General features: G+C 51.3%; 5 protein-coding genes across 5 annotated transcripts; 3 read left to right on the top strand and 2 right to left on the bottom strand.

The window, feature by feature from the left end:
• The first annotated feature begins 5,488 nt into the window (after positions 1 to 5,488).
• Positions 5,489 to 7,240, top strand: LOC114828618 (uncharacterized). The gene is made up of 6 exons (XM_029113307.1): positions 5,489 to 5,561; positions 5,922 to 6,104; positions 6,220 to 6,474; positions 6,576 to 6,701; positions 6,794 to 7,045; positions 7,161 to 7,240. Exons 1-6 carry the CDS (start codon positions 5,489 to 5,491, stop codon positions 7,238 to 7,240), a joined length of 969 nt encoding a protein of 322 aa, XP_028969140.1.
• A 7,412-nt stretch (positions 7,241 to 14,652) lies between these two features.
• LOC100898772 (ras-related protein Rab-32B) lies at positions 14,653 to 16,395 on the top strand. The gene is made up of 3 exons (XM_003739498.2): positions 14,653 to 14,769; positions 14,923 to 15,492; positions 15,934 to 16,395. Exons 1-2 carry the CDS (start codon positions 14,728 to 14,730, stop codon positions 15,484 to 15,486), a joined length of 606 nt encoding a protein of 201 aa, XP_003739546.1. The 5' UTR covers positions 14,653 to 14,727; the 3' UTR covers positions 15,487 to 15,492; positions 15,934 to 16,395.
• A 1,108-nt stretch (positions 16,396 to 17,503) lies between these two features.
• On the top strand, positions 17,504 to 20,609 carry LOC100898918 (transmembrane protein 120B). Its single transcript, XM_003739499.2, has 8 exons — positions 17,504 to 17,814; positions 18,243 to 18,361; positions 18,525 to 18,728; positions 18,897 to 19,055; positions 19,178 to 19,243; positions 19,436 to 19,556; positions 19,692 to 19,820; positions 20,235 to 20,609. Exons 1-8 carry the CDS (start codon positions 17,734 to 17,736, stop codon positions 20,433 to 20,435), a joined length of 1,080 nt encoding a protein of 359 aa, XP_003739547.1. The 5' UTR covers positions 17,504 to 17,733; the 3' UTR covers positions 20,436 to 20,609.
• A 506-nt stretch (positions 20,610 to 21,115) lies between these two features.
• On the bottom strand, positions 21,116 to 21,718 carry LOC100907124 (uncharacterized). The gene has a single exon (XM_003739556.1). The coding sequence runs from the start codon at positions 21,716 to 21,718 to the stop codon at positions 21,116 to 21,118; it is 603 nt and encodes a 200-aa protein (XP_003739604.1).
• A 2,553-nt stretch (positions 21,719 to 24,271) lies between these two features.
• On the bottom strand, positions 24,272 to 25,692 carry LOC100899208 (uncharacterized). The gene is made up of 5 exons (XM_003739501.2): positions 25,643 to 25,692; positions 25,246 to 25,437; positions 25,000 to 25,129; positions 24,665 to 24,816; positions 24,272 to 24,518 (listed from the first exon to the last, which is right to left on the bottom strand). The coding sequence occupies exons 2-5, from the start codon at positions 25,384 to 25,386 to the stop codon at positions 24,303 to 24,305; spliced, it is 639 nt and encodes a 212-aa protein (XP_003739549.1). The 5' UTR covers positions 25,387 to 25,437; positions 25,643 to 25,692; the 3' UTR covers positions 24,272 to 24,302.
• Between the last annotated feature and the right edge of the window lie 140 nt (positions 25,693 to 25,832).

Consider the following 25,832-nt stretch of genomic DNA (forward strand, 5'->3'; position numbering starts at 1 on the left):
CGTGGCCATGGCCTGCTCGGCCATCAACCTCTTGTCATCCGCCGATGCTCCTGTTGTTGTTTTGGGGGATTTCAATCTTCCGCAAATCAATTGGTCTAGGCTCCCTCTGCACGTGTCGGACTCGCCCGAGAGCCTGCTCTCTAACTGTTGTTTCAACAACAATCTACAGCAGCTCATCAATCACCCGACGCATAGAGATGGAGGCATCCTTGATCTGCTGCTTACTAATGTTCCCGATGCCCTCGACCGCATCTCGCTTGTCTCCCCGCCTATTCCCTCAGATCATCTTGCCATCCGCTTCGACATTCTGGACCTCTCCCCACCTCCTCCGCCTATATCCTCACGGCCAGATTTTCGTCGCATGGACGCGATGGCGATTGCCGGGTATCTGGATCTAATTGACTGGAAGGCATTTTTCGCTGACTGCCTCTCCGTAGAGCAGATGTATATCAAATTCATCGATGTTTGCTCATCCCTCATCTCCGAATTTGTTCCCCCCTTTGATATCTCTTCAAACGCGACTTCGGTTCATGCCTTTATCTCTCGCCTCCTTGCTCGCTCCGGTCCCAATGACCCATCCTTCAGCAATCGACTGATCAAGGCCTCAAGAAGACTCCGTATCCTCACCGAGTCTAAACTCGATTTCAGAGACGCTCGGTCTTTCTACCAGTATGTCAACAATCGTTTGCGTCCTCGCGGCCACATACCCTCACTCAAAGTCGACTCTCTCCGGATTACTGATCCAAGTGATAAATCGCGAGTCCTTGGGGAACATTTCGCTTCCGTCTTTATCCACGGGAGACGTCCCAGTCCAGTTCCTAGGTCGGCAGCCCGCCAAAGCTTGTTCCCTGATTCGTTTCTTGCCTTCGATGAGTCTCAAGTCTACTCTCTCCTCTGCGAGCTGAAGCCCACTGCTATCATCACCCCCGACGGCATCCCTGCGATTTTTCTGCGACGCTTTGCCATTTTTCTGGTCGGAACCACTCGCCCTAATTTTTGAGCGATCGTATAATGACTCGGTTGTTCCCGACTTTTTTCGTCAATCCGTCGTCACTCCGATTTTCAAGAAGGGTAGGCGGGATAACGCTCGGAATTATCGCCCGATTGCTCAGGGCTCTGTTCCATGTAAGATTTTGTAGAAGATCATTGTCTCTACATCTCTATTCTTTCCTTGTAGAAAAATTCCCTCCTTGACGATAAACAGTATGGTTTCGTCAAAAACCGGTCCACTTGCTCACAACTTCTTGTTATGACTCAAAAATGGGCTTCCATCCTCAATCAGCGACGACACCTGCACTGTATATACTTTGATCAGCGTAGCGCTTTTGATCGGATGGACCATGCTCGTCTCCTCGTTAAGTTGCGTACCATCGGCATTCACCACTCCACCGTCGCATGGATTGAGTCCTTTCTTAGAGATCGTTCTTTTCGAGTAATGGTGGACGGTGTCCGCAGTGATCCTTTCCCTGCCTCAAGTGGGTCCCCGCAGGGGAGCTCGCTCTCCCCGTTGCTCTTCGCCATTTACCTGCTCGACATAGGCGACTATCTACCTCCGGATATCGACTACCTGCTCTATGCCGATGACCTTAAGCTGTGGTCATCGGTTTCGCGGGCTGACGATTGCGTTCGTCTCCAGGAAGCCATCCACGGCGTCTTACGCTGGTGCTCCGATAATTGTATGTCGCTGTCCCATGAGAAGACAGTGGTTCTCAGATCCGGCTTCGACTGGGATTACTCGCTTGACGGTGCTGTTCTCTCCTGCTCCCCCTCCACGAGAGATCTTGGGGTTTGGATTCGCCCGGATCTTGATTTCGGCGAACATGTATGTCAGTTGGTACGCTCCTCTCAAGCGCTTGTCAACTCGATCTTTCGCTGCCTTGTCGTCAGACAACCAGATTTATATGTTCGCCTATTCAATTCGCTGGTACTTTCGCGGTTCCTGTATTGTGCCCCGGTATGGAAGCCCTCCCTCGTTCATCTTCGTAAATTAATCGATGGGGTCCAGAACTATTTCCGAAGGCGGTTATCTCTTCGCTGCTCGTATCACGACTGGAACCCCCCCCCATGTCTGAGGTTCTCGATAAGTATGATCTCCGCGTCCTCCGACAGCTCTATGTAGCCGATTTGCTGGATCTGTTCTTTGACATCAGGCTCAATACGCGTAGAAGTGGTTGTACTGTCATGCCTAAATTCGTCTCCAGAACTGAACGTGTAAACAACCTCTTCGCATGGAGGATATCCAAGTTAGCACATTCCCAGGGCCCCCCGAATATCTTGTTATTACACGCCATTAGGAACCAGGGGCTGTGATATTTTCTATTTGTTTTCGGATACTGCATGTACCCTCCCCCTTTACAATAAAGGAGCTATTCAATTCAATTCAATTCAGAGTTCAAGAGTGTCCTAGCGCAGCCTCGAAGGGGTCGCCCTCGCTCTATTACCTAGAGCTTCTTCTTTCTTGCAGGGTTGAATCTTTAATGTACAAGACCGCTCATACTCAGCGCCGTCATTCTTCCGAACACCGAATTCCGTCGAGGCAGGCGGAACTCAACGCCTCACAACAAGGACAAATCTCCCTTTTCCCTTACATCCCAATACGAAGTGACGTGGAGTATATTAGGATCATTCAGTGATATATGTACGCTCTCCATGCTCTCGCTTCATTCCGAACCGAAGCGATGGAATTACTAATCAAGAAAAGACACGCCTCTGATACTGATCCGATCCTTCTTTCAGTTTTCGACTCCTGACGTCTCGTCCGACGCCCCGATTCTCCCGGACGGCCGCATTGCGAGAAGGAAGTGACAAGGTGACCTCGGAGAAGCTCGTGGCCCAGGGTCTATTGGTCCCGAACATCGACTCAGTGGCCTGACTCTACGGGCCCCGAGCAACGATAGGAATTAGGTGTAATGGGAATTTCCCGCAGAAGAACGCTTTCGTTCAGCTGAATTTGGGCCATTTGAATGTCACGCGGAGAAAGTCACTCCACACAACGAGTGTGAGAATAAATTGAGCGTGTCTCCGATACGATCACCATGAGGACGTTGGGTAGAGTCGCTGTTTCCTGCGTGAACCTCACGCGTGACCAATACGATCCTTCTCAGGCGCATAAGAGATAATGCTTGCTCAGCTTAGTAAGGAATTCCCGAACGCCGCTCTAGATCCGAATGATGGAAGGGGTCGTGAAATACTGCGTCATCGCTTACTCGTCAATCGGAAGGGAAGACCATTCGAGATTAGCAGAGAGAGGTTGCAGAGTTAGACAGCCAGGCTTAGCTCTTAGATTCCTCATCAGAGGTTAAATCGAGGTGGCTTCGGTCACCGGCGTACGCAGGATTTTCCTTGGTGAGGGGGGGGGGGCTAGTTCAGGTCTCCGCATGGGGCTAAAAACCAATGTGGCGATTCGCTCCTATACGCAGCATAACGAAGGGACTTTCTGGTAGGGGGCTGTAGCCCCTTCAGGCCCTCCTCCTCCGCGTACGCCTCTGGCTTCTGTATTGAGTGAACGACGCATTATTCATCCACGCCAGGCACCCATGCGATAGATTTTCCCACAACGCGCCTAATTTCTATCTGTGATACTGCATGCTTCTGTGACCACGGTGTTCCGTCTCTCGAAAACATGTTTGAGGCTTCAGAGGAATACCATGGATACCTCACCTTCTCTAGTCCGTAGTCTCGCGGTTGCTACGGCCGCCCTGGCTGAAAACTTCGTTCTTCGGTCGCCGTAAATTTTCATCGATCCCCTGGATCTTCGTTAAGCCGATAATACCCCAGAGACTAGCAGACGATTTCAGGGACTTCGAATAAGCTATAGTACCGAGTCTCTCTATCGGTCGGTCCTACCGGTTCTATTAGGCTGAGAATCCTTAATGAGCTGTGAGGTCACAGGTAGCTTGCAGCCTTCCCTCTAATTTTTTGCTTACCAAGGATATGTTTCACGACTACGATACCCGTCGCATTTGACTTGGAACCAGGTCCTCCATTCGATAATGACCTAGACCGCGATCCAACGTCGAGATGTTGAAGAACGCATTGGACCGCGGAGTCGAGCCAAGTCGAGCGGCCTCGATGGAGAAATTGTGAGTCCTCGAGCTGCTTCATACTCCATGCTGTGACGTTGGAGCTTGTCATCATTCCGATCGCGAACAATTAGCTAAGTCTCCAATCGCTGGCTGGACAGAGGAACTAAGCCCCCCGTCGTGATGTCGGACCGCTTCTGTCTGCGTCCCCATCGTCCAAGCGGAAGCGCTCGACATATTCCTCCACTTGGGCAGAGCTAGCGCGCAGTACTTATCACTTCGAGGCCTCCGTCAACTAGAAGGCTATGGAGAATCGAAGAAGAACGAAGGACACGAGGCTGGAGAAGTGGGGGTGAGGTGCCACAAGCGTAAGCGCTAAGCAGCGGAGAAGCGGAGATGAGGTCTCCTCAGGTTTCGTGAAATATTGATGGTCCGCTCAAAGAGCGTGACCCCTGGGAGCGGTGCCCCTCCTTCTATAGAGGTCAATGTGATGCCTTGACATTCGGATCCCCCTTGCAGCCCCTGCATTCTCCGATATGCCCATGTTTCAGGATCGATCCGTCATGTTCACCAAGGCCCGGCCCGCATAAGTTCCCGTGTCTCGATTTTCTTCATCCACGCTCATATCTCAGTCCCTAGCATCTTCATGGAAATGCGGTATAACACTGGGCAGGCGGTGGTTGGCCTGGAGGTCTCTAGGTTTCTCTTGATTGAATTCGGCTCCCCGATCATCACGAGTCCACCTCCATTCCAATCCTCCGCGACTGACCGAAAATCTGCCATATGAGATCAAGACGGAAGCTGCCTTAGTTAAGCTAGGTTCACGGAATCCATGTTCTTAAGACAGAGGTCAATCTGAGCTAGAGTCTTGTTGAGTCGTATGCCGCGGTTGTCGAGACTTTCGTAATTCGAAATCCGACTGCGTTGCGTGTGATGACCACTGTCGCGTGCCGGATAGACTCGTAGACATGAGCTTGTCGAGCGGGGGCTCCAATTGCGGATCTGATTGCGACAATAAGCTTCTCAGAAGAACAGGCGAAACCTGAACGAGATATCTCCTCTCGCAGGACAGATCAGATCGATGAAGGTCTTTCCCAAATGCGACTGGCGAATGTTCCTGCGGGATAATAATGCACAAGGACCATTTATCTGTCAGGGAAGCTAGTTCCCCTTCTGGCTGGTATGATCGACCTTTCTTGACATGGAGAAAACGGCAGGGGGAATTCGGTTTCCGAGGGCCGAATTCTTCTCGCGCGGACGGCGTTGTCTCGCCACTGTAACGATCGAAGCTCTTCGCCGCTGCCATGTCGCCTCCGGCTCACGCGGACGACTTTGTACGCTCTGTACTTACCTGCAAGGAGAGAGGCTCCCCTCGGTTTCTTGCCCCGAGATGTCACGTCCGAGTCAGTTGAGCGTAGCTCATTTCTTTGAAGTGTTCGCCGAGCATTGTCTCATCTCAGACGGGGATGCTTCCTCATTTGATTGTGACGCTGTGTCTCATGGGATCGTCGACTGCTGCAGCGAATCGCCGCAGAGAAGGTAATTCTTGCGTTCGGTGCAGTCCAGATAAAATCTTGTGCGTTCGAAGCCTTCTCGCTCTGTGAGCCGAGGGGAGCCGGAGCCTGGCTTATGAGTCGAGCTAATCTCCGTTTAAATTACGTCTACCCAAATTTCTTACCAAAATTCGACGATTCCTGTAGTACTGCGTCTCAAGGCGATTCATGTAGCCCGTCGGGAGCTTCTGACGTCCCCGACCCTCTCCGAGTCCGATGGACAGAGGATCCCGGAGGATTCAGAGACCTCGTACAATGGACTAGGCGTATTGAGGAGGGTTTGGCAGCTCCGTTCTCACATCCTCGCTAGACTCTCCCGGAACTAATTGATGATTAACTCCTCCAGGGTTGAGCCCGGAAATATTCTTCCAGAGTGTATCGCTGGATTTTCCCAAATTGAAATTCGCGGACTCCGAGTGCAATTCGACGAAAGGGCGTAAAGGGACCTGCATCGGCTATCCCGACTGTGAGGGCGATAACGCTGTCAGAGAAGGGGTCTGCTCCGACGGATTCGGGACTTGTTGCGTCTGTAAGGAACAGATTTTCTCAATCGGAGTCCCCTGTCATGCCCCTGTGCTAAGGATGCAGAGAAGCATGATGCGGGAGAGGAGGGAATACATGCGTCGGAGCTCCTCTCTTTGCAGACTTAGTGGGGACCGATCTTCGGAAAGAAACTCGACCGACAGTGAACGAATGGGGTTCGTTCTATTCGAATGCGGATTTCCCGTTGCCAACGCTGGAGGCCGAATCTTCGGTGCGGATCCATATCGAACGCGATGTTTGTCAGATTCGACTCGACTTTGAAAGTCTCGACTTGCCTGAGCGCACCGTCTTCAGGACCATTGTGAATGGCGATCTTGTGCCGCCCATTCTTTCTGGAAACAACACCGGGCAGCACCGTGAGGAGCTCAGATAAGAATACTGACCACCCCTAACCAAGTTGTGATTGATTGGATTTATTCGCCCCACGCTGGTTGTGAGTTTTCGGAATGCGTTCCAGTCATGATAAATGTCGGCGATGGGTCCTCACAAGGGGCATGGGTCTCACTGGGCGTTTCCGGCCCAATGGGTCTCAAAACGTGGAACATACACATCACGAATGTCCCATGTCATTCATCAACGACAGGTGGGTAATGAAGTAGTGATATGACGACTCAATTCCTCCGTCGATTGGCTCGGAGCACTTTCCGTGATTCGATATTGTTCTCCCTTGCCTAGCCCCAGTCGGCTGCGCGCAATATTTTCTAGCTCCGAGCGGCCGGCTTCGGTCTCTCAGTGTGCAGTCGGTCGGAATCACATCGTACGCGATTTGCCTCCGGCCGAGGAACCTGGAACGCAATCTTCTATCTCTGAGATCCTTCGCATCTGGCGCCGCCTGCGGCAGTTCCATGGTCGTTCCTGCGGGAATTTCCTTGGATGGTCGGGAGTTGCCGGCGATGATTTGTCCCAAAGATGACATAAAATTAACTTGTAAGTACCTGATTTGTGTCGACGCAGACTCAGTTTTTTTTCGTCGGCCGAGACAGTCGTCCCAGCGCGACTATGCAGCTTCGGGACCGCTCGATCAGAGATTCTCCCTCTGCAGATAAGGTCTTCGGTCCCCTGGTTCTCTACATGAAAACCGCTCCAGGTCAGAGAGGAGTTGAAGTTCAGTACGATCTGTGAGCTGGTGTCGAGTCTTCACCCAACCGCATAGCCGGAACTTGGCTCACACAGGCATCACATTCAATATCGATTTTGGAGAAGAGGAAGAATAAATTCTGTACGCGGTCGGAACTGTACTGCTCTTCGACGAGACTCGCACTATGCATGCACGTACTCCTCTGATGATGTTGAGCTTCGCATGCTGTTGCAGCTCACGAGAAGTGTCGATTTTGGAGTCTCGCCTAGAATTATGATCGATCGTTTTTTCCGCTACCCAGTGCTGCATCATCGCGAGCGGTCGAGCCCTATCGGACGCAGAGCTTTCGGAGAATGAATTCTTGAGTTTTGGGCAGTATCATCCTATCATCAGAGTGAGAATTACCTTTTTCCGCACACGGTGTCTTCCGATCTCTCGCGAAGCAGCTCGAGGTTGTGCTCATCGACTGCTCGCGACACCGTCTTGAAGGATGAGCTATATTCTCTTATTCTCGAATCCGACCACTCCCTCGAATCGCATCACTCCGACGACGTCCAGCGTAGCGCCGCGGGGTCCGCTCGGAGCGCAGAGAACAGCCGCCGAGCCTGAACTCCGAATTCTCGGCGAGGGTGTGGTCCATACTTCCGCGGTCTCTAAGTAAGAAACGATGCAGCGCTCAGACCGCGATTCGATTATCTACGGCCTGGCAGTCAACACGGCTTTCTGATTCGATAGTACTGATGCCTACGGATACACGGTCCGACCATTGATGGGCATCTCATGAAAAGTCTCGTGCTTATAATTTATTGATTATGATTATATTAATTATTAGATTACAATCTTGATCTCTCGTACCACGGGGATCGAGAGGCGGGCAGAGCCTCGGGAGTCGGCTGCTCGGGAAGGTGCGGGAGCAACGCGCGGGGAGGTGAGCTGGAGGGGGCCGCCTCTTTGAAGGTGTCGTCGTCGTCCTAGTGGACGTGGTCGTTGGTCTTCTGCCGAAGACGGAACCTTCTTCCTTTCCGGACGCTGCTTATGATTCCCGGGGAGCTTCGGCCGGCTGGGGCATCATGGCTTGAGTTTGGCTGATCAGATCCGTTGCTTGAACGACTGATGGGAGCGCAAATGGAGCTTTGGGGAAATCATTGTATCGCGCTCGGCCGACCTTCGCTCCCGCTATGGCACCGGAGACAGCGCCCATCTTCATCGCAGCGAGTTTGAACGGGAACTCCACAAGGGCTAGTTTTGCTTCTCCAACACTCTTGAGGAGGCTCTTCGTTAAATCGATTTTCGCTCGGACCAGAGCGTACTTGGCGGCACCGAATCCCGCGATGACAGGCTTTTTCTTGATGATACCAAGCTTTGCCAGTTTGAGGATCGCAATCGCGGGCAGAGCAACAGGCATTCCGAGAACCTTCGCGGATGCAGCGGTTGCGGCTACGCTTGCCAGGCCGGCACCTACCGCAGCACTCCCGCCGAGCAATGGTGGTATCATTACGGCATCCGCGCACAGACTCCAGCCCAAAAGCACCAACGGGAACAGATGAATAACACGCATCTAAAAGTAAAACGTGGAATGAAATCGCCGTATTGCATTGGACGACGGAGGATATGCAGATCGAATATAAGCAAGATCCTTTGGACAGGTTCTTGAATGTCAAGGAGATACTCACATTTCCGTCCAGGGAGACTCTTGCAACAGGATGAGAAGACGATGTCACGAAGAGCGGGATTTATGGCGATTCAGTTCCGCGTCCCTGTTTTATAGCGTCGCGACATCGGGAGCACTGTTCTCGGATCCGCGTCAATCATTTGCGGAGCGTGAATTTTAGAGGGCAGTAACGTGCGCGACGCCGACCGAGGGTGCACCTAATGTTCGAGTGATTTCTAGAGGAAATCCTGATCCCCGGTCTGACTGAGGGGATCACCTGAAGAGTCCCTGCCGTCGCCGATAGCTCATCAGATGCGAGGAGTACCCGATCCTCATTATTATTCCTATGTGTGTGATCTTCGATGGACACGAAGCCGACGATTAAAAATATCTTTTCACTTTGCTTCACCCGATCCGGCTTGTCGGCGGGCTCATTGATCTCAATTTGATGGGCTCCAAGCCGTGCTCTCCGTCAGCTGTAAGGTCTCCGGGTGGCTTTCCCCTCAAGATCGCAATCGAAGTCGAGAGATCAAATCTTTGAGTCTCGCTGGAGAGCCGATTTCCGCTGATTTCACCCCTGATCTCCAGGACTTCATTCTCGCGGAGTCGCGGTGGGCGTCGTCGGTCCTCGATCGATCGAGGTGGGGGACGGCTACTGGCTTGAGACCACCTTCGAGAACTCGAATCCGACTCCGAACGTACGCCATGCCATTTGAAGTTTCACGTCGATGAGGAACAATCTCCGACTCGGTGCGACCGAACTTCCCATCCGAAGACTACCCAAAAGCTATCACTGATCCCCGTCGGGGGCTGCCTCCCACCCGATCACTCGATCTGACTAGACTCTCGTCTCATATTTGGAAAGGGATCCAGAATATCTCGGCCTGACAAACACGATTCGTTCCCCGACGCTCGAGCGTGAGTGTCACTTCTCCCCTCCCTGTGAAAAAAAAACGATTTTGAGAGCCGAAGTTGATAACATCAGCTTCACCCTCGCTGGCCGCTTCTCGAGGCACTCACTGTTTTCTATCGCCAGACCCGGGTAGATCCGAGCGAGTCCGACTGTTCGCAACTCGTGGGTGGCGGATTTTCACCACTCGCAATCGTGCCTAAAGCGAGTCCCAGATCCGCTGAGATGTCACATCCGTGTGTGGAAGACGACTGCGATTGCACCTGAGAGATCTCGCGAGACGGATCCTAGAACCTCCCGCGCGGTCCAAGACGCTCCAAGGGATGGACTAGAGCTGCTACAGAAACCCAAGGATCGCGGAATCCACGGAAATCGCGATTCCCGGGCGGGAGGCCTGCGCCAGAGCCATGGGTAAACTTTGAGCGCATTCGAAGGGTTTTCATCGCTTCACGTTAAGGTTTTCGAGACGTATCTGGTAGGGATTAGCGGATCCCGAATCCTCGGGGGTCCGCAGGGGTTACGTTGAGCCCCACGGCATCATCCGCTGAGCTATTCACCGATGCGTAATCTTCCAACGCAGTAAAACCATCGATTTCCACCCGATCGGGTTCGAAGGATGCATTGGAACTCAAGGATAGAGTTCAGTCCGGGAAGAATCCTAAATTTCAGGCAGACCGATAGAAGGCTCTCGGAACCCAAGGGCTCCACGGAATCCAGATTGGGGAATAAGTTATCTGATGAATAGTGGATTCGAGTGCCGTTCGCGGCCCGCGACACGCTCATTCAACTCTCACCTTAGAGCACGCTGGCATCGTCATTCTAGGGTGCTGCGAGATTACGTCACTGATCTCCCACGACCCCTCCCCAGAAGCTCAGACACTCATCTCGGTCCTCCGCTTGCATAGTCCACGGGCTACGGCGACAATCCGTCCTTTCAAATCGCGAAATATTCATAGCCAGAGTAGCCAGAACCCAACTCAACCCGAATATCTCAGTCCAATATTCGGGAGACAATAAATCGCCACGCAGGCCCTTGAATGTAGCACCGATTCCGCTCATGCAACTGATTACCATTTGGTCTGCCACTACATATTCCTTTGCTCGTTCCTATGCTGATTCACATTCCGATTCGCCCAAATCTGCTTAGTCTCTCCCGTCTGCCCCATTCGCGCTGCGTTCATCCGTCTCCCCACCCTCCAGTGTCCCCTTCCTGCCGTCGCTCCTGTTTCGTCGCAATTCTGACGCGAGCCTGCAGAATTATTTCCCCCAATCAGAACGATCCATTGTGCCGTGCATCGCTCTGCAACTCTACGGGGCCCGCAGAGTTCTCGGCTAGTGCTCGAGTTTGGCTCCGAGTTTAGAATACAGCTGAATCAGGATCAACTCCGAGAGAGGAGCTCGCAATGCAAGCTCGTTCTGAGGAGCACCTCTTCCCGTGAGGATCGAGCCAATATCGAGCATTTCCGCATCTAGAGCCAATTGGCGGTTTCAGTGTCCGCGCAGAGTCTGGCGATCTTGTCGTTGATGGGACCGAGGCCTGCTTTCGAGAATAGAACGCTCATCGGGGACGAATTGATGGCGCGATCACGGATCTGAGCGCACCGCGGTCGATGATCGAGTTTTCCCTGTTATGCCGGGCCAAGAGTTTGATTGAACCGGCCCGAGTACCGCCCGTTGTGCGGATGTCTTTCGAGCAGAGCTTGCCTGTTTGCACGTAGCGATCCGCTGTTGCTTCGAAATGTCTCCATTTGGGATCATTTTCTATAAATGGCATATTCAATGAACTAGTGTTCCCGGATCGGCCTATACCCTCGAGCTGAATCGTAGCAGCATTCACAATCACCTCTGTCGATTCTCGGACGACCTGCACCGCAACTCCGGCGCCTCTTCTCCACTTTCTTTCTCTATAGGCAATCAAGTTCAGATATCACGCAACAGTCCGGCTTGAAGGCGATCGGGGAGATTCGCGGAAAGATCCAGACCTGGTACACCAGCATTATGTGATTTTTAATTATTGAGGACGCTTCATAAACTTTGCAGGTCCCGTGGGTGCGCGGTAAGATCCATTTAGAGCTCAATATCGTGGTTTCTCTCATGATGAGGTTATGATCGGAGAGGAATACCTAAGTGCGATTCGGGAACTAAGCTCGGAAAGGCTCAAGGGAGCTCATTTTCTTGGCTACCTCCGGCGCACATTCTTTCCAGAGTCAGGGGAATCGGTGCGTCCTCACGCTTTCGAGCGACTTGCTGGTGACAGAGCTCTCATGATCGCTCCGTCTTCGTGGAAACTCAGTACGGTTGAATCTCCAACGACCTGATCTCCTCGAAGGATGAGTAATTCAACGAAGTCTGGCCACTGGGATCCGTCACGCCTCGAACTCACCAGAGAAAAGTCACCGATCCCGTCACAGCTCTATGCAGAGCGACTGCATTCGATTACAATCTTGTCCTAGGGAAGGTAACTAATATGGGAACGTCTGAGAATATCCATCTCCCTTCGATCGAGTCTGGGCTAGGAGAGACTCTCGATTGCTGCTCGTAGACTGAAGAAGGGGTGAAGGACCGACGGACATCGTCGCGAGTAAACACTTATTGTTTCTGTCGATTTCTATTAGTTTTATCAGCCGAGTCAAGTATGCATGTGAACTTATCCCTACTCAGGAATCCTCCCAGCGTTCTTTATGTGGGTGAATGAATGAATGAAAACTCCTTTATTTCGAGGGTAGTGATAGCCCAGGTGTCTAGACAACCTCCAGGCATAAAAGTTATTCACAATATCCGTACGGGCTCGTACTTTGGGATACAATGTGCGCTTGAAACGCCGGTGATTTTCGGAAATGGAGAAAAAGTCATCCGATTTGCCCATACTCTCCAATCTGCGGAGGGTACGGATATAAATGAGACGGTGGAGAGATTCTATAGTCGGAACGCGGTCTGGGCCGAGCTCGAGGTTACATCTGTAGGACAATCGTTTGAGAAACCGTTTCTGGACTCGTTCCAGTAAGTTTTTCTCGCAAACGAGGTGTGGAGACCAGATCTGTGAGCAGTACAACATCTTTGAGACAACAAAACTACGATAGAGCTCAAGATAGAAATCCGCTCTTTTGGGTCCGAGTCATTCGGAGGCTCCTCAGCAAAGTCGATCACGTAAGGGACAGGAGTTTCTTCTCTCAGAGCCGGGAGTTGGATTCCGGGGGACTCGTCTTCGATCAGCAAACTCTCGACATTGATGGCTGAAAACCATTCATGTTTTCTCACCCCTTCGAAGCCCCCCAGGCCGTGACCTAGTCTCTGTTCGGGATCTTTATTGAGTAGTTTAGTCAGCATATCTTTCGCTGCGTCACTGGAGTCATCCAAGACCTCGGGCTGGTTTCCAATGGTCATTTTCATGAAATCGTCTTCTTTTGTGCCGATGGGGTGAGAGGAACCAAACCCCTGGCTGTCATTAATTCAAACAACGTTATTCCGAACGACCACAACGGCCCATCACAATTCGGCAGAGTAGTAGTTTGACTTTCTCCCCCGGGTGAGGAATCTCCTCGATCCGGTAGAGATCACCGTATGGCGCATAATCCATGATGAGGCGAAAAAAATCGCGGGTCTCCCAAGTCCAGAGAAGCTCCACGACGAAAATACTTTTGCTGAGCGCGAAGAGGATTTTTTCTCCTGGATGATCTCTACGTGATCTTCTCTTTTCTCCTGCCATATACTTCCTCGCCATTCATACTGCCTTTGAACACCACAACCGAAATGACCGCTCGCGACCACTTTCGAGACTGTGATCTTCTTGATGTCCTCCTTCCCGCACTCATTCTTCGAGTATCGATCTGTGAAAGCCGCTTTTGCCGATTCGAGAGCTCTTTTATGAGATTCAATGATTTTGGCCCTCGCCCCACGCTTGACGATTACAATCGTTTCCTTTCCAATCAACATTTCGAACGACCTAGCTATTTGTGTAATGTGTGTGATACGAGGAAAGCCCTTGACTGATCGAAAATTATTGCGACGTGCGATCATTGTCTGCATGGGGACTACTACAAGCGCGATTTTCGTCTCCGATGAACCCATCCATGCCTACATCCTCGCTCTTTCTCATGTTAAACCGGTCGAGGTAAGAGGTACTCGGATTCCGAAAGATCCTATCGGAGTCTTCGTGGGGGGGGGGTCCGTCGCTCCGGTACCTGTTCGCTGCATCACTCGACCAGCGGCGTTCAGCTACGACCTTTGCGGCCGGAAGAGGAACTCAATACTCGCCTCGGAAGGGCACGGTAGGTGCCTAGTCGATTGGGCATGACTTCTCTCGGTTTGAATTATTCCGTGTAGACTCACTCAGAATAAAAAATGAGTTTCGGAGCGGAAGTCATCATTCACCACTAGCTTTGCCCTCTGCGGCCGTTTCGCGAAGCATTCAACACTCCGACTCAGGTACGTCTGGGGGTCTGACCGCTGACCGCTCATAGACGTCGACTGTTCACTTCCAGAAACTGCGCTTGGAGCGGGTCCCAGATCCGCGAAAATGTCTCTAACGTGCGGAAGACGACTGCGATCGCCTCTTGAGATTTCTCTTGCTAGGGCCGAACCGAGGTTGGGTTGCCGAAGATCATGAGACGCATCGCAGAAGATGGAAGGAGCAATGGCCGGTAGAATCTGAAGGGGAAGCCAAATGTGCAATGCACAACGACGAGTTTCCCATAAACGAGGACTGTATAGATTGACGAAGCGAGTGGCGCCGTGGGACAGCATCTTCGAAAGCGTCGCTGGTCACAGAAACCCTTACCTGCGACTGCCGCTGCTCCCTCGGTCGGAGTCTCTCCCCCTCCACGGCGGCCACGGTGAGCGTCTGCTGGTCTACAAGCTGCTGTTGTAGTTCTGTCTGACGTCACGATACCACAACAGAGGATTCAGGATGTCCGCACTGCACACAAGTGATCGTGGAGTTCAGTAATGAAGAACATCGCTGCCGATCAGTCATGGAGCAGTCGGCCAACTACAACCAAGACTTTCTATTCAAGGTGAGCTCAACGGAAAACATATGTCCCATAGTTACGTATGCGAAATTACAACGGAACTGAGACGGGACTACAGCGGGACCAGCAGCGACAACAACGACGACGGGGGTTCGAGCACGAACGATTTCTGACTTTTCTTCCGCCGGATCTTTCTAGGTCCTCGTTGTGGGTGACTTCGGAGTTGGCAAGACAGCGATCGTCCGCCGGTACACCGAGGGAGAATTTTCCCAGAACTACAAGATCACCATCGGAGTGGATTTTCTCATCAAGCGACTTCGATGGCATCCCAACAAACAGATAACGCTCCAAATGTGGGATATCGCCGGTCACGAGAGATTCGGATCTCTGACCCGGGTCTACTACAAGTACGCGACCGCTGCAGTTTTGGTCTACGATCTCAGCAGACCCACAACTCTGGAGTCGATCATCAAGTGGCGCGAGGATCTCCGTGAGAAAACAGACGATGCGAGATTGCCAACTTTGCTCCTGGCGAATAAATGCGACATCTCTCAGGATTGGCCCGATCTCGATAAATTCTGCAAACAGCACGGTATCGATGCGTGGTTCCCCACGTCAGCGAAGGAAAACGTGAACGTTGACGAGGCGATCAACTTCCTCGTCGAGCGAATTCTCGAAGGAGACTCCGTTCAGAGCCACAACGCACCCGATGATGGAGTCAATCTCGAAGACAAACCGACTTCAAGCCTTTGCAATTGCTGAGAAACGGTGAGCGAGCCTAATGTTTCTTAGATCTTCGACCATTGATGTCTCGCGTTCTTTCCGATGTGGTATTCACCGAACTGGTCGGAACTACTTCCAAATTCCCCGCCGGCGACCATGAGGAAAGTCATGGATCGAACCGGAAATGAATTGAAACAGGAAATACATTTTCCTCATCCTGGATACACATCTATATTTAATGTAGCTGGAATCAAGACTAGCGAGACGGCGCGGCCTCTTCTGCCGACAGAAAGAACCGAGCGAATATCTTCGCTTAGACAGCGCTGTATTTTGCCGCGGGATCTAATTATCGGCGGGGGACTCCCTTTTCGCGGAATTCCGAATTGCTTGGTGATGAGTCATATGATCCGGCGCGGAAAATAGAAAGACAGAGAGTTCTCGCGGTGAATTCCCATCATAGAATGACAAATGCCCGCCTTTTTGCAGGACCGACCCGTGTGATGAGTCATATTCAGTTACTCATCTCCCAGAAGAGTTTTCTTACACTGCTACCGGGGTCGTCCCGCCACGACCTACCTGTGGAGCTCTCGAACAGACCGATTCTTCGGAGGTCATGCTGAAACCTTGACGCCGGGAACCCCATCCAGAGCCTCCTCAGTTTTATAGAGAAGCTCACCGGCCCGAGGATATTGCTCCTTTCTCCAAAACCTCGGCTCCGTCATTCAGCTTCAGCTTCGGCAATCCCCAGATGCTGAGATAAGATCGGGCTTGTGATCGTTCGTGGTTGATTATCGCGCGAGAGAACTTTGCTCATGCTTGCATCCCCAACTGCAGGGTGGTCCGACTGTAGACTGTATGTATATCTAATGACTTTATTTATACCGGATACTTCAATGACGACGATTCCACCTTGCTGTTGCGATATGAGACGCTATTGCTTCTCTAGGCAGCTTATTCCGAAGAAGCGTGATGTTTCCCGAGTCTCTGTAAATAAACATGTGAACACATGAATAACTTAGAGGCCTTCGACTATTCATGGAGGAATTCCACCGGATTCCGAATCCCGGTCGATCCGCGCATTTGTCAAGTGTCATCGAGTCGGCTCTTCCATTGACTCCTTGCGCCGAACAAGCGGGAAAACCTCATGTGGACTCATCACAAGCGAATCAGTGTGTTTACAGCAGCTTACTTGACCGGCTATAACCAGAATCGATTCATAGGGTGGCCCGCTAAGGCTCTCTGTTCTTCCTGCAGCACACGAGGGATAACATGGATCTTAATCTGACTCTGCTGGGCCATATGACTGCTCGGAAGAAGGCGGAGGAGAGAGAACTCCAGAACAAGCCTGAAGAACTCAATAGACCTGACGGACAACTAGTTTGCTTCCGGAGAGGTTCTACAAGAGAGATCACGAGGAATATCTGGAGGTTTTCTCTTCACGGCCAGCCTATCCCGATTGAGAGGCTTTCAGCGCAAAAACGCACTTGAACACCGAGAGGGAATTCAGACTGGAAATATGATATGTTTGCAAGGAGGAACTTCGCGGGGCTGGACCGGGACAGGATGCAGCTCGCATCACAAAGTTCTATCCATTCATTCGTTTAAATGATGGAGACGGATGAATTTTTCACTTGGACCCAATGCGAGTATGCATAGTAGACATGAGGCTTCCACTGGGATATGGTCTTCTCAAGATAATGATGTCTGTCTTCCAATGATTGAGAGAGAATCATTCTATTCCCGTTCATCGGCGAGGGATTCACGACAATCCCAGGATCGGGATGGGACTCACGGCCAGGGACAGCTCAGGGAGCTCCGCATCGGAGGGACTCCCGGAGAGACGGGGAAGCTCCTCATAGCACGGAACAAAAATTGCTCTCATGGACCTGATTGTCACCGGCTGCGCTGGGACTGAAAGAGTACCGCTCCTGTAGATTCCAAAGTTCGTGTTTATCTCTCGCATCGAGAGCGAGATCGAGAGCGTCAAAGAAAGATGTGCTTGTTTCCTTACTGGGAACACGTTGACGCCGGCTTGCTCGCCTGCGCGCCCGCCCTTGAACACGTCGTCCGTACCGGCCGGAGAACACTTGTGTTTCGAATCGTGCTTCGACATTGCGGCCTCCGACGTTGCTTTCATTAAGCTTCCGCTGTCTCCCCTGCTCCGAGTTTTCTGAGATCGATAGATCTGGTGAGCGCCCATAGTGTCAGGAGGGTGATACAATCGTCGTGAACCGCTCGACCGACTAATTGACTTGTCTGTGCGAAACACGGCACTGGACGAGGGAAATGACAACGGACGCCAGTAAGCTGAAGAAGATCGCAGCCGATCTCCTGACTCTGCATAATGAATATGAGGCCAAGCTACAGGTGAGCGGGTCAGCGATAACCTGAATCGGATTGCCAATTATCGCGAAGGCCATCTACGCAAACGCGCCTCTACAGCAGACTAGTTTTCGCTACATTATCGAATCATCATGAGGGGAACGAACAAGGAAAGCATCATTATTAGGTCAGGCTCCTTTCGAATTGCATCTCTTGATGCAATTTCGCTTCGACCTAGAAAACCCTTGCATGGTCGATGGAGCACGCCAGAACGAAGTCGAAAACGCTCAGCGCGCTGATAGTGCGCTCAGGTGATACTCATAATTTTGCGGCAAGGATAGAAGCATCGCAAGGCTTGATTGTGAAGAGAGAATGAAGAAACCTCTAGTGAGCATTCCGTGGATACGAGAATCTGCAGCTCAACTCTCATGGGAGGAGTTCCGGAGTTCTAACCTGAGCGGTAATCCCTACAGCCGGCATTCATCGCGTCGCTCAATCAACAGAAAGCGGTTCAGAAGAGCGAAGATTTTTGCGAGAAACAAGTGAAACACTTCATGCACAACATACAGCCGCTCCGAGCCCGCTTAAACAGGTACGCTCGCAGCTAAGTTCTATCTTCAGAGAAGTCATGCGAATGGTTCAATATTCCACTCAGCAGCAGATGAGTGGACGGGGAAGGACGTGGATGCACAAACGGTGGATCTATACGGCCGTCTCGAGATCGAATAACAGCTACCATTGCTTAACCTTCGTAGCCTGAAGTCGAAAGAACTCGTTGGAGCGGATTCCGAGGCAATCAATGAAGTTCAAAACGGTCTTGAGGAGCTTTCAACAGCGATACTGCTCATAAAACGTAACCTGCCAGCCCCAGCAGGCAAATATCTCTATTTGGTGCTGGGCTCGGTCAGGGTCTCGATGCCGAGCAAAATGAAGCTCTTATACAAAATCGAATACGAAAAGTAGGTTGGGAGACATTCCGATGACGGGGACGCAGGAAGCGCACCCAAAATCCCCCCGGTATGAGATCAACGTTCATTTCGCATGGCTCAGGCTCCTTCCTCTCTCCTCCCGACCTTGGGAGATTTCATTCCAAGATATCATTCCAAAGCTTGATTCGAATTTTTCAGCTTCAAACTGGCCGTCACATGGGCTCTGCTTCTATTGTCTTTGGTCTGTCTCTTCCGCGGAGCGGGCACTCGATGGGATCCCGTCCTCATGTTCGGTCTTGTCTGGTTCTATTGTACCTTAACGATTCGAGAATCGATCCTGAAAGCAAATGGATCCAAGTAAGTTCTGAGGATTATGAAGTTCCCAGGGATATTTCAAAGGTCAAAGATGATGCGGTCTATTATCGAAGCGGTCCGAGGGCGGGAAATCTCACATGCAAAGGCGAAATCCTAATTTTCAGCATAAGCGGGTGGTGGAGAATTTATCACTTCCTAGCGACTGGTCTCTCGGGCGTTATAGTTCTTTGGTGAGTTCTCAGCAAGTGGAGCAATGCGAGTTTGCCGAATTGAGCGTTGGAGGCTAGTTGGCCCGAAATCTCCGTGGATTAGGAAGGACATGAAAAAAGCCGATCAGAGAGCTCCTCGGGGATGAGTAATCTCGGTCCGAGAGCGACCACATCCGTGAGCGGGAATTCGTATCCACACTCTATGGTTTCCAGGGCCGACAAACCCGGTTTCCAAAACCACCTCCGCACGTGTTTCCTAGCATATACATTCGTCGTTCTCGTAGCTCATCAGGTCCAATATCGCTACCAAGCAGGAACATTGTACAGACTTCAGGTACGTAATTAGACTTCTGAGCGCAAGATCAATGGACCCAATGCTCCCCGCGTTGCGCGCATCGGAGAACGCCGAGAATTCGTCCCAGATGCCCTTCGGATTCGGAATACCTTAGAAGAAATTCTCCCACTCCAGGCTCTCGGGAACACTGCGAATGAAGGAGGCAGTCCGATGGAGATTAGCGTCGAGGGGGTTCGATCGAGCGTCGCTCAACCGATGCTCCGTGACTTTTTCATCCTGATGCCGTTTCTCTATGCGGTTTATGTGAGTAGAGAAGACTTCATAGAATTCGATTCATCTGACTTCTGACTAACTCCGCATGTCCGTGTAGCTCCCTAGGGACTTCTATGTATACCGGAAACTCGGCGTATAGGCAACTACCTCCTGGGTGGCGCCTTTTTCTCCTCCCATCTCAGAATATTTTATGACCCTGCGGCTGAGCTCGTGGTGTGACCCAAAATAGCCCAGAATGACTGATTTCTCAAACTCAGTTCCGAAATAACTCGGTCATTCTCCCTTATCGTTCCGTGGAGCTTATGCGCCAGACTTCAATCATTCCAAATTCCTTGGTCTTCATTCGAATCACTGCCGGAGGCGCTCGGTGCGACAGCGAGACACTCTGTCGATCGTACCAAAACATGACGAAGTTCCTGATCACAGATTTTTCTGCTTCGACAGTTGATACAATTGTTGATGGTTTATCTCATCGTGGAACAAATCACAAGCGATCCGGATGCTGTAACGTGGCACGCTGGCACGGCTGCTGTATTCTTCGGTGTCATGTTCGTCGGAAACGTGTTTAATACTTCGATGGCCATTTACTCGAAATGTACTTCAAAGTTCCCAGACCCGCTGTACCTGGTGCGAAAGTTTCAGTGAACTAGATACGACAACGAGGCAGGAATACCCGAAAGCCAATGCTGGGCAGTTGCGGACCAGCCCCAGAGGGGTTCCGAGGTATCCCTATTTTCGATAATTAAAATGACTTCTTCTGACTGAGGCATATTCCATGTTAGGCTCCTCCTGCCAGGAATAAATTGTACGTTTCTGCGAGCAATGCCGTCGACTGATATGATCCGGTCTCAGAGATCTCACCTCAATAATTATTCGAGTTTCGCTCCCCATCCGGTGCCGCTGTTCCGATTCTTCGAAGGAGCGAACTCTGTCCGGACTGGATATTCTTGAGACCGACTCCAATTCCGGGATCAATATTTTTTCGAATTCCGAAGTTTGCCAGACATCTGGTGATGAGGATATGAGCAGGATGACGTGGCCGAGGGCACGAGTCCTCTTTGACGTTTAAGCACGGGAGGCGGCGAGCCCTCAACCATCATTCTACAGTGAAACCTGACCTATGGGACCGCCCGCGGTTCCGCGGGAATTCGGTCCGATAAGTCAGGTGGTCCTGTGGCTCTGGTTATGGATTTTTGAACCTTTAAAAGACGTGGAATCCGTATCTGACCGAATTCGGCGGTCAAGAATGATAAGAGACATCGTGAATCGGAGCACAAATTAATTTAACCATCGTCCATGGAGGGAACTCTTAAAACATTGCTGCGTCAACGTTGAGCTCTACAAAAGAATGAATTTAAGGTGCTTTGTCGCTTAGCTCGTAGCATCTCCTGTATAACGAAATCCTGGATCTGCTTCTCATAGTCAAGCAGCGCACCGCGCGCACCGCTAAATAGCGCGCTCGACGTGAGCGCGAACAACTTGAGGGTTTCGACGGCATCTAGCGCTTCGCTTGCAGATGGAGGCTCTCTGGGCGGGTTCTCCACGTACGCATCCTCTTCTTCATCGACCGTTATGTCCGCTGACTGAGGACAAGGCTCATCGGCAGAAGCGCTTCGGAAGCGCTCGACGTCTTCCATGAAACACGGATCCGCGACGCCTGTCCGTGCACACAAATGTAGAAGGTCATCAGAGAAAACATCCTCTGTCGGGTCGCGTTCGCCTCCGTCCGTACCAATGATACCACATTTTCGGAAACAGCATGCGATGGTCTGTTCTGGGACTTTATCCCAAGCGTGAATCACCCATCTTATAGCCTCGAGAACGTTGATCGTATTTGCGAGCTCTGACGCCGAACGGCAGTCGTCCATTTTCGACACCAACCATCGCAGCATCAAATCGCGGTACTGAACTTTGAATGCTTGGATCATGCTTTGGTCTAGAGGCTGCAACTCACCAGTCACGTTCGGGGGTTAGAACAACACATTCACGTTGCTCAAGGTGCGGTGACCATGACAGGGAGCGTTGTCTAGTATCAGGAGAAGATTTCTGTCCCGGCTTTTCATCTGCGAATTGAATTCACGCATCACGGTAGTCCCCACGCGACAATCGATGTTTTTATTCTGATTTCGATGATAAACTCGAGACGTTCGAAAAATTGCGGTCAGATTGTGCAGGTAATGGGAACCCTCGGTTCCGGGGGAGGTGGTCCTTGGTTCCGTTGCTCCGGTGGTCCCATTGCGCGTTAAGAATGGTATAGACTTCTATGGGAGGAGAATCGGTCCCAAAGAGAAGTGACCCGAAACCTCAGGTGGTCCCTTTGTGCGATGGTCCCTTGAGTCAGGTTTCACTGTATAAACAAACTCTCCCATTTCTCCGGAGCTTGCAAATCTTATCGAAATCCCTTCCCATACGCTGCGCCCGTCGAGACGATGACGTCAAGGGGAGTACTACGCTCAAATACTCGCAAGTTCTCAAAGAGGATCGCACTTCATTTACAGCTCCATCCACGAGCGCAGCTTCTGCTCCCGCAATCATGAGAGTCCTGCTAGTCGTGGCGATTGTTCTCATAACGATTACAGCATCCAACTGTGCGGCGATATCACCCTGTGACGGAAACGGTGATGAATGCGAAGACGGCACGCCAGACGGCAACGAGGAAGAGCCGCCGACTGATCAGCCGACTTGGCCGAAATGCGCCGATTTCGACTATGATGTCAAGTGTCATAGTCCCCTCGACGTCTGCGACTCTGTCTGTGACGATGATGGCCCTCGCTGTGTGAGACATTGTGGCGAATGCCTGTGTCTATCCGACTCGACTGAAAGCTTATCGGCCGAGATCACTGAGCTAGATACGCTAGCCTCGACCGCGGAAAGTGACTCGCAGCCTGACGTGACAGAGCAAGATCCTGAACTCGAGACCACCGACGGCAAGGAAAGCCAGCCATTGGACGGCGGTGACTGATTCCACACACTGTATTCTCTCGTCGTGCACGTTGCACCTCATCTAGCTGCGGCACCATAAGCGTTGGACGCAAGATGATCTTTGTATAATTCTGCCCCGCGACTGAATGATTCGGAAATAACGAAATATATGTCGGAGCCATGGTGCTTTCCGTGAGAAGATTCTCAAGCTTCAATATTCGAGCTCCGAATCCGACTCACTCAGTCAGTGGAATAGTGAGCGAGGTCTCTCCACGCGGAGGAGCAATACCTAGATCTTACCTCTGCGATACACTTTTGGTTCTGGGAGGGAGGCCTCCGAATTCTCCTGGATCAAGTACTACAGATAATAATCGCGCCTGCCCCACTCGTCCTCAGACGATGCGCGTGAACGTGAAACGAAGAAGACCGCTGCGCATCCTGATGCATGTCAGGTGCGGAACATCGGATCGATTCGATGTAGCTCAAAGAGCTTCTCCTATGCGTTCCATCAGAGCTCTACGGCATGCATGACTCAAGACTACAATGTCGAGATCGTGTCCCTGAAGCGGAAGCGTTCGCAGGGTGGGAGGTCTCAAGGGGTTCCATGGCCCCTTTCCAGATTGAGCGAGCGTAATATTAATTGTAAGGTGCACGAGCGAGTTGAAACGTTTGACATAAGCCCCATGCGTAGACCCGATCTAGCCCCCCTCTTAGGAAAATCCTGCAGAGGCCAGTGCTCTAAGGAGGGGGAGGGTGAAGGGACCCCTACATTTTCGGAGGAGGATACTTCGTTCTTGGGAACAAGATGTGCTCGGAACTAACGGCGGAATTTCGGAGGGAGTCAGAAGTCACTCCCCCAACTCCTCTAATCGGATCGATGCATGCTGGAAAATCGCCGACGAGAATAGTCAGAACCCGGAGCGTTTCGTACCCGCTTCGGAACGATGACTTCGCGAAACGAGATTTGAAGAATCTGTTCTTATTCAGGGTTATTCTGGATGAGGAAGACGCGCGGTCATCCCGGACCCGCGGAGCGATTTGCGCGCCATTCTGGCCGGGAAACTAGATCCACAATTTTACCCAATTATCAGGGCTCAGAGCATTAATGGTGAGAACAAGCCCTGCAGGTTCAGAATACAGGGGTGAAGGACAAGCTTTCTATAAGGGGAATCCAACTGTACTCGGCCAGCCTGCGCCTCCGCGATGCTTTCAATACGCCTGAGAGTTGACGGCGCGTACCCCAGCGAGAGCCTGTAAGACTCTCCGTCCACTCGGGAGCATCTAATGCTAGGGGGTAGTTGATCTTAAATTTGTCTAGAAGGGCTGGACTTGCTCCGGCCTGCCTCAAGTCGAAAAATATGAAACGTATCGCGCTCTGATGACACCTGCGGCGAAGATTTTTCTCCGCGGGCCACTCTCTGCGTGTGACGGTGCGACTATCATAACTCTTACCGCGATATCGGCGAGGGTTGGTCGCCTGACGCTCCTTCGGTATCCGCCAATGACACAAATCAGGTGCCGCGGTACAATGAGAAATTACACAGTTCTGGGAATCGAAACTGATTGTATTTACATTATCTCTCAATCCATCTACGGCAAGGAAACTCTGGATGACTTCGGAGTACTCAGCAAAGTTTTAGGAGAGTCCAAGTTGACGCCCATCTCTGCCATGTACGGCTTCAAGGGCAACATGAACCTCAATAACATTTCAGAAAATTGATCCTGGACAGCGGGTGAGCTCAGAGGTAGATGTGCGGTCATCATTTCGAGGCAATATTCCCCTTCGGAGACGTCTTGCCACAGACCCTGAAAGGAACTTTCAATAAAAAGGAGGCTATAACCGGTCTCTGATCCGATGTCCGATCCCCGCTACTCTACTCGATTTCCGTCCTTCTCGGACGCTCATTGTCTCATTGTAATGCACGGCAGGGCTTCTCCGTCGCGTGACCTACCTGCAACAAGTTGTAGCACGTGTCTCGCATCTCACCATACGCTGGTCGTAGGTTCGTTGCTCCGTCAGAGACCACAATTGACTCAAGAGGTTTCAAATCGTACTCTAGCTGAACCAACGCGGAGCGGATATTGTGGAAAACCGATCGCATATCTAAGTTTGAGCAGAAAATCCAGAATTTAGCAAAAAGTCCATCAAACATATGTCTCCGAACCCGTCCGCGACGTTGGAGTCGAATACGATCCCTAGAATCTCTCCTCCTCTATCCGCTGGAAGGCTCATCTTTGGAAAGTATTCTCGGTCGGAAACGGATTCTCGAAAATTTGATTCGCGAACCTTGAATCGTGGTAGACGCTGTTTTTAAATCATCTTGTCGAGCCGTCTCGAGCTTCATCTCCAAATTGATTAGCAAGCTGTCTTCGAATTCATTTTCTCCGAATAGGAGGTCTGCGTTCTCTCTCGTCACCTGAAGTATATGAGATAGAAAGCCTCCATATGAGGCAGGCTCCCAGGCTTTACTTTACCCCCAAACCCGGAGGAGAAGAAAAGCCTCATTCGTGGCAGTCGGTTCGATTCGTTTACCTGAGCATACATTTCCTCGTACTCGCTCAGACTTCTCCAAAGCGGTTTCAATTGGTCTCTGAGAAGTTGCCATCGGCCATGTTCGCGATGAGCACATTGTATGAATTTACGGAAAGCAATATCTGCCGGCGATAACTCCATGATCCCCTGATCTGGGAGGATACGTCTGACCGAGGCTGTGAAGTTCAAACACTGACACCGAGAATGTTTGCAACAAGATATAATGAGCTCACGTCGAGGTGCACCGGAGGAATCTTGCAACTCAAAATCTCTCGGCGAACAGACTGGAGTCAAAGAAAATTTCGGAAAACGGCAGAAGAACTGCCTCAGCCCCTGTCGGAAGCTCAATCAGAAGAGGCCTACTTCACGCGGGTTGGAAGCTGAGTTCTCTGCTCACCGCATGCCGTGCCGGGGTTTCTGTCAAACATCTGTGGGATCCTTCCCCTCTAATCCGACGGAAGAAATCTGGATGAGTTTCTTGACGGTTCATGCACCCGTCTCGCGACGCCTCCGGATGAATTTTCAAATCTAGCGATTGTCAGGAAGAACTTTTTGTTATGTGCACGCCCATCGAACGTGCCAGAAAT

This window comes from Galendromus occidentalis, unplaced genomic scaffold, assembly GCF_000255335.2.
Source record: "Galendromus occidentalis unplaced genomic scaffold, Mocc_1.1 scf7180000076543, whole genome shotgun sequence".
Taxonomy (NCBI): domain Eukaryota; kingdom Metazoa; phylum Arthropoda; class Arachnida; order Mesostigmata; family Phytoseiidae; genus Galendromus; species Galendromus occidentalis.

Excerpts from the sequence above, each read along its gene's own strand:
- LOC100899208 (XM_003739501.2), bottom strand. The coding sequence starts at position 25,386 with ATGGAGTTATCGCCGGCAGATATTGCTTTCCGTAAATTCATACAATGT. Across the intron at positions 25,130-25,245 it reads ACGAGGAAATGTATGCTCAG|GTGACGAGAGAGAACGCAGA; the intron begins GTAAACGAATCG and ends CATATACTTCAG. Across the intron at positions 24,519-24,664 it reads CGTGCTACAACTTGTTGCAG|GGTCTGTGGCAAGACGTCTC; the intron begins GTAGGTCACGCG and ends AGTTCCTTTCAG.
- LOC114828618 (XM_029113307.1), top strand. The coding sequence starts at position 5,489 with ATGCTTCCTCATTTGATTGTGACGCTGTGTCTCATGGGATCGTCGACT. Across the intron at positions 5,562-5,921 it reads AGCGAATCGCCGCAGAGAAG|GGTTGAGCCCGGAAATATTC; the intron begins GTAATTCTTGCG and ends TAACTCCTCCAG. Across the intron at positions 6,475-6,575 it reads AAACAACACCGGGCAGCACC|TCATGATAAATGTCGGCGAT; the intron begins GTGAGGAGCTCA and ends AATGCGTTCCAG.
- LOC100907124 (XM_003739556.1), bottom strand. The coding sequence starts at position 21,718 with ATGATCCAAGCATTCAAAGTTCAGTACCGCGATTTGATGCTGCGATGG.
- LOC100898772 (XM_003739498.2), top strand. The coding sequence starts at position 14,728 with ATGGAGCAGTCGGCCAACTACAACCAAGACTTTCTATTCAAG. Across the intron at positions 14,770-14,922 it reads ACCAAGACTTTCTATTCAAG|GTCCTCGTTGTGGGTGACTT; the intron begins GTGAGCTCAACG and ends GGATCTTTCTAG.
- LOC100898918 (XM_003739499.2), top strand. The coding sequence starts at position 17,734 with ATGACAACGGACGCCAGTAAGCTGAAGAAGATCGCAGCCGATCTCCTG. Across the intron at positions 17,815-18,242 it reads AATATGAGGCCAAGCTACAG|CCGGCATTCATCGCGTCGCT; the intron begins GTGAGCGGGTCA and ends TAATCCCTACAG. Across the intron at positions 18,729-18,896 it reads TACAAAATCGAATACGAAAA|CTTCAAACTGGCCGTCACAT; the intron begins GTAGGTTGGGAG and ends CGAATTTTTCAG.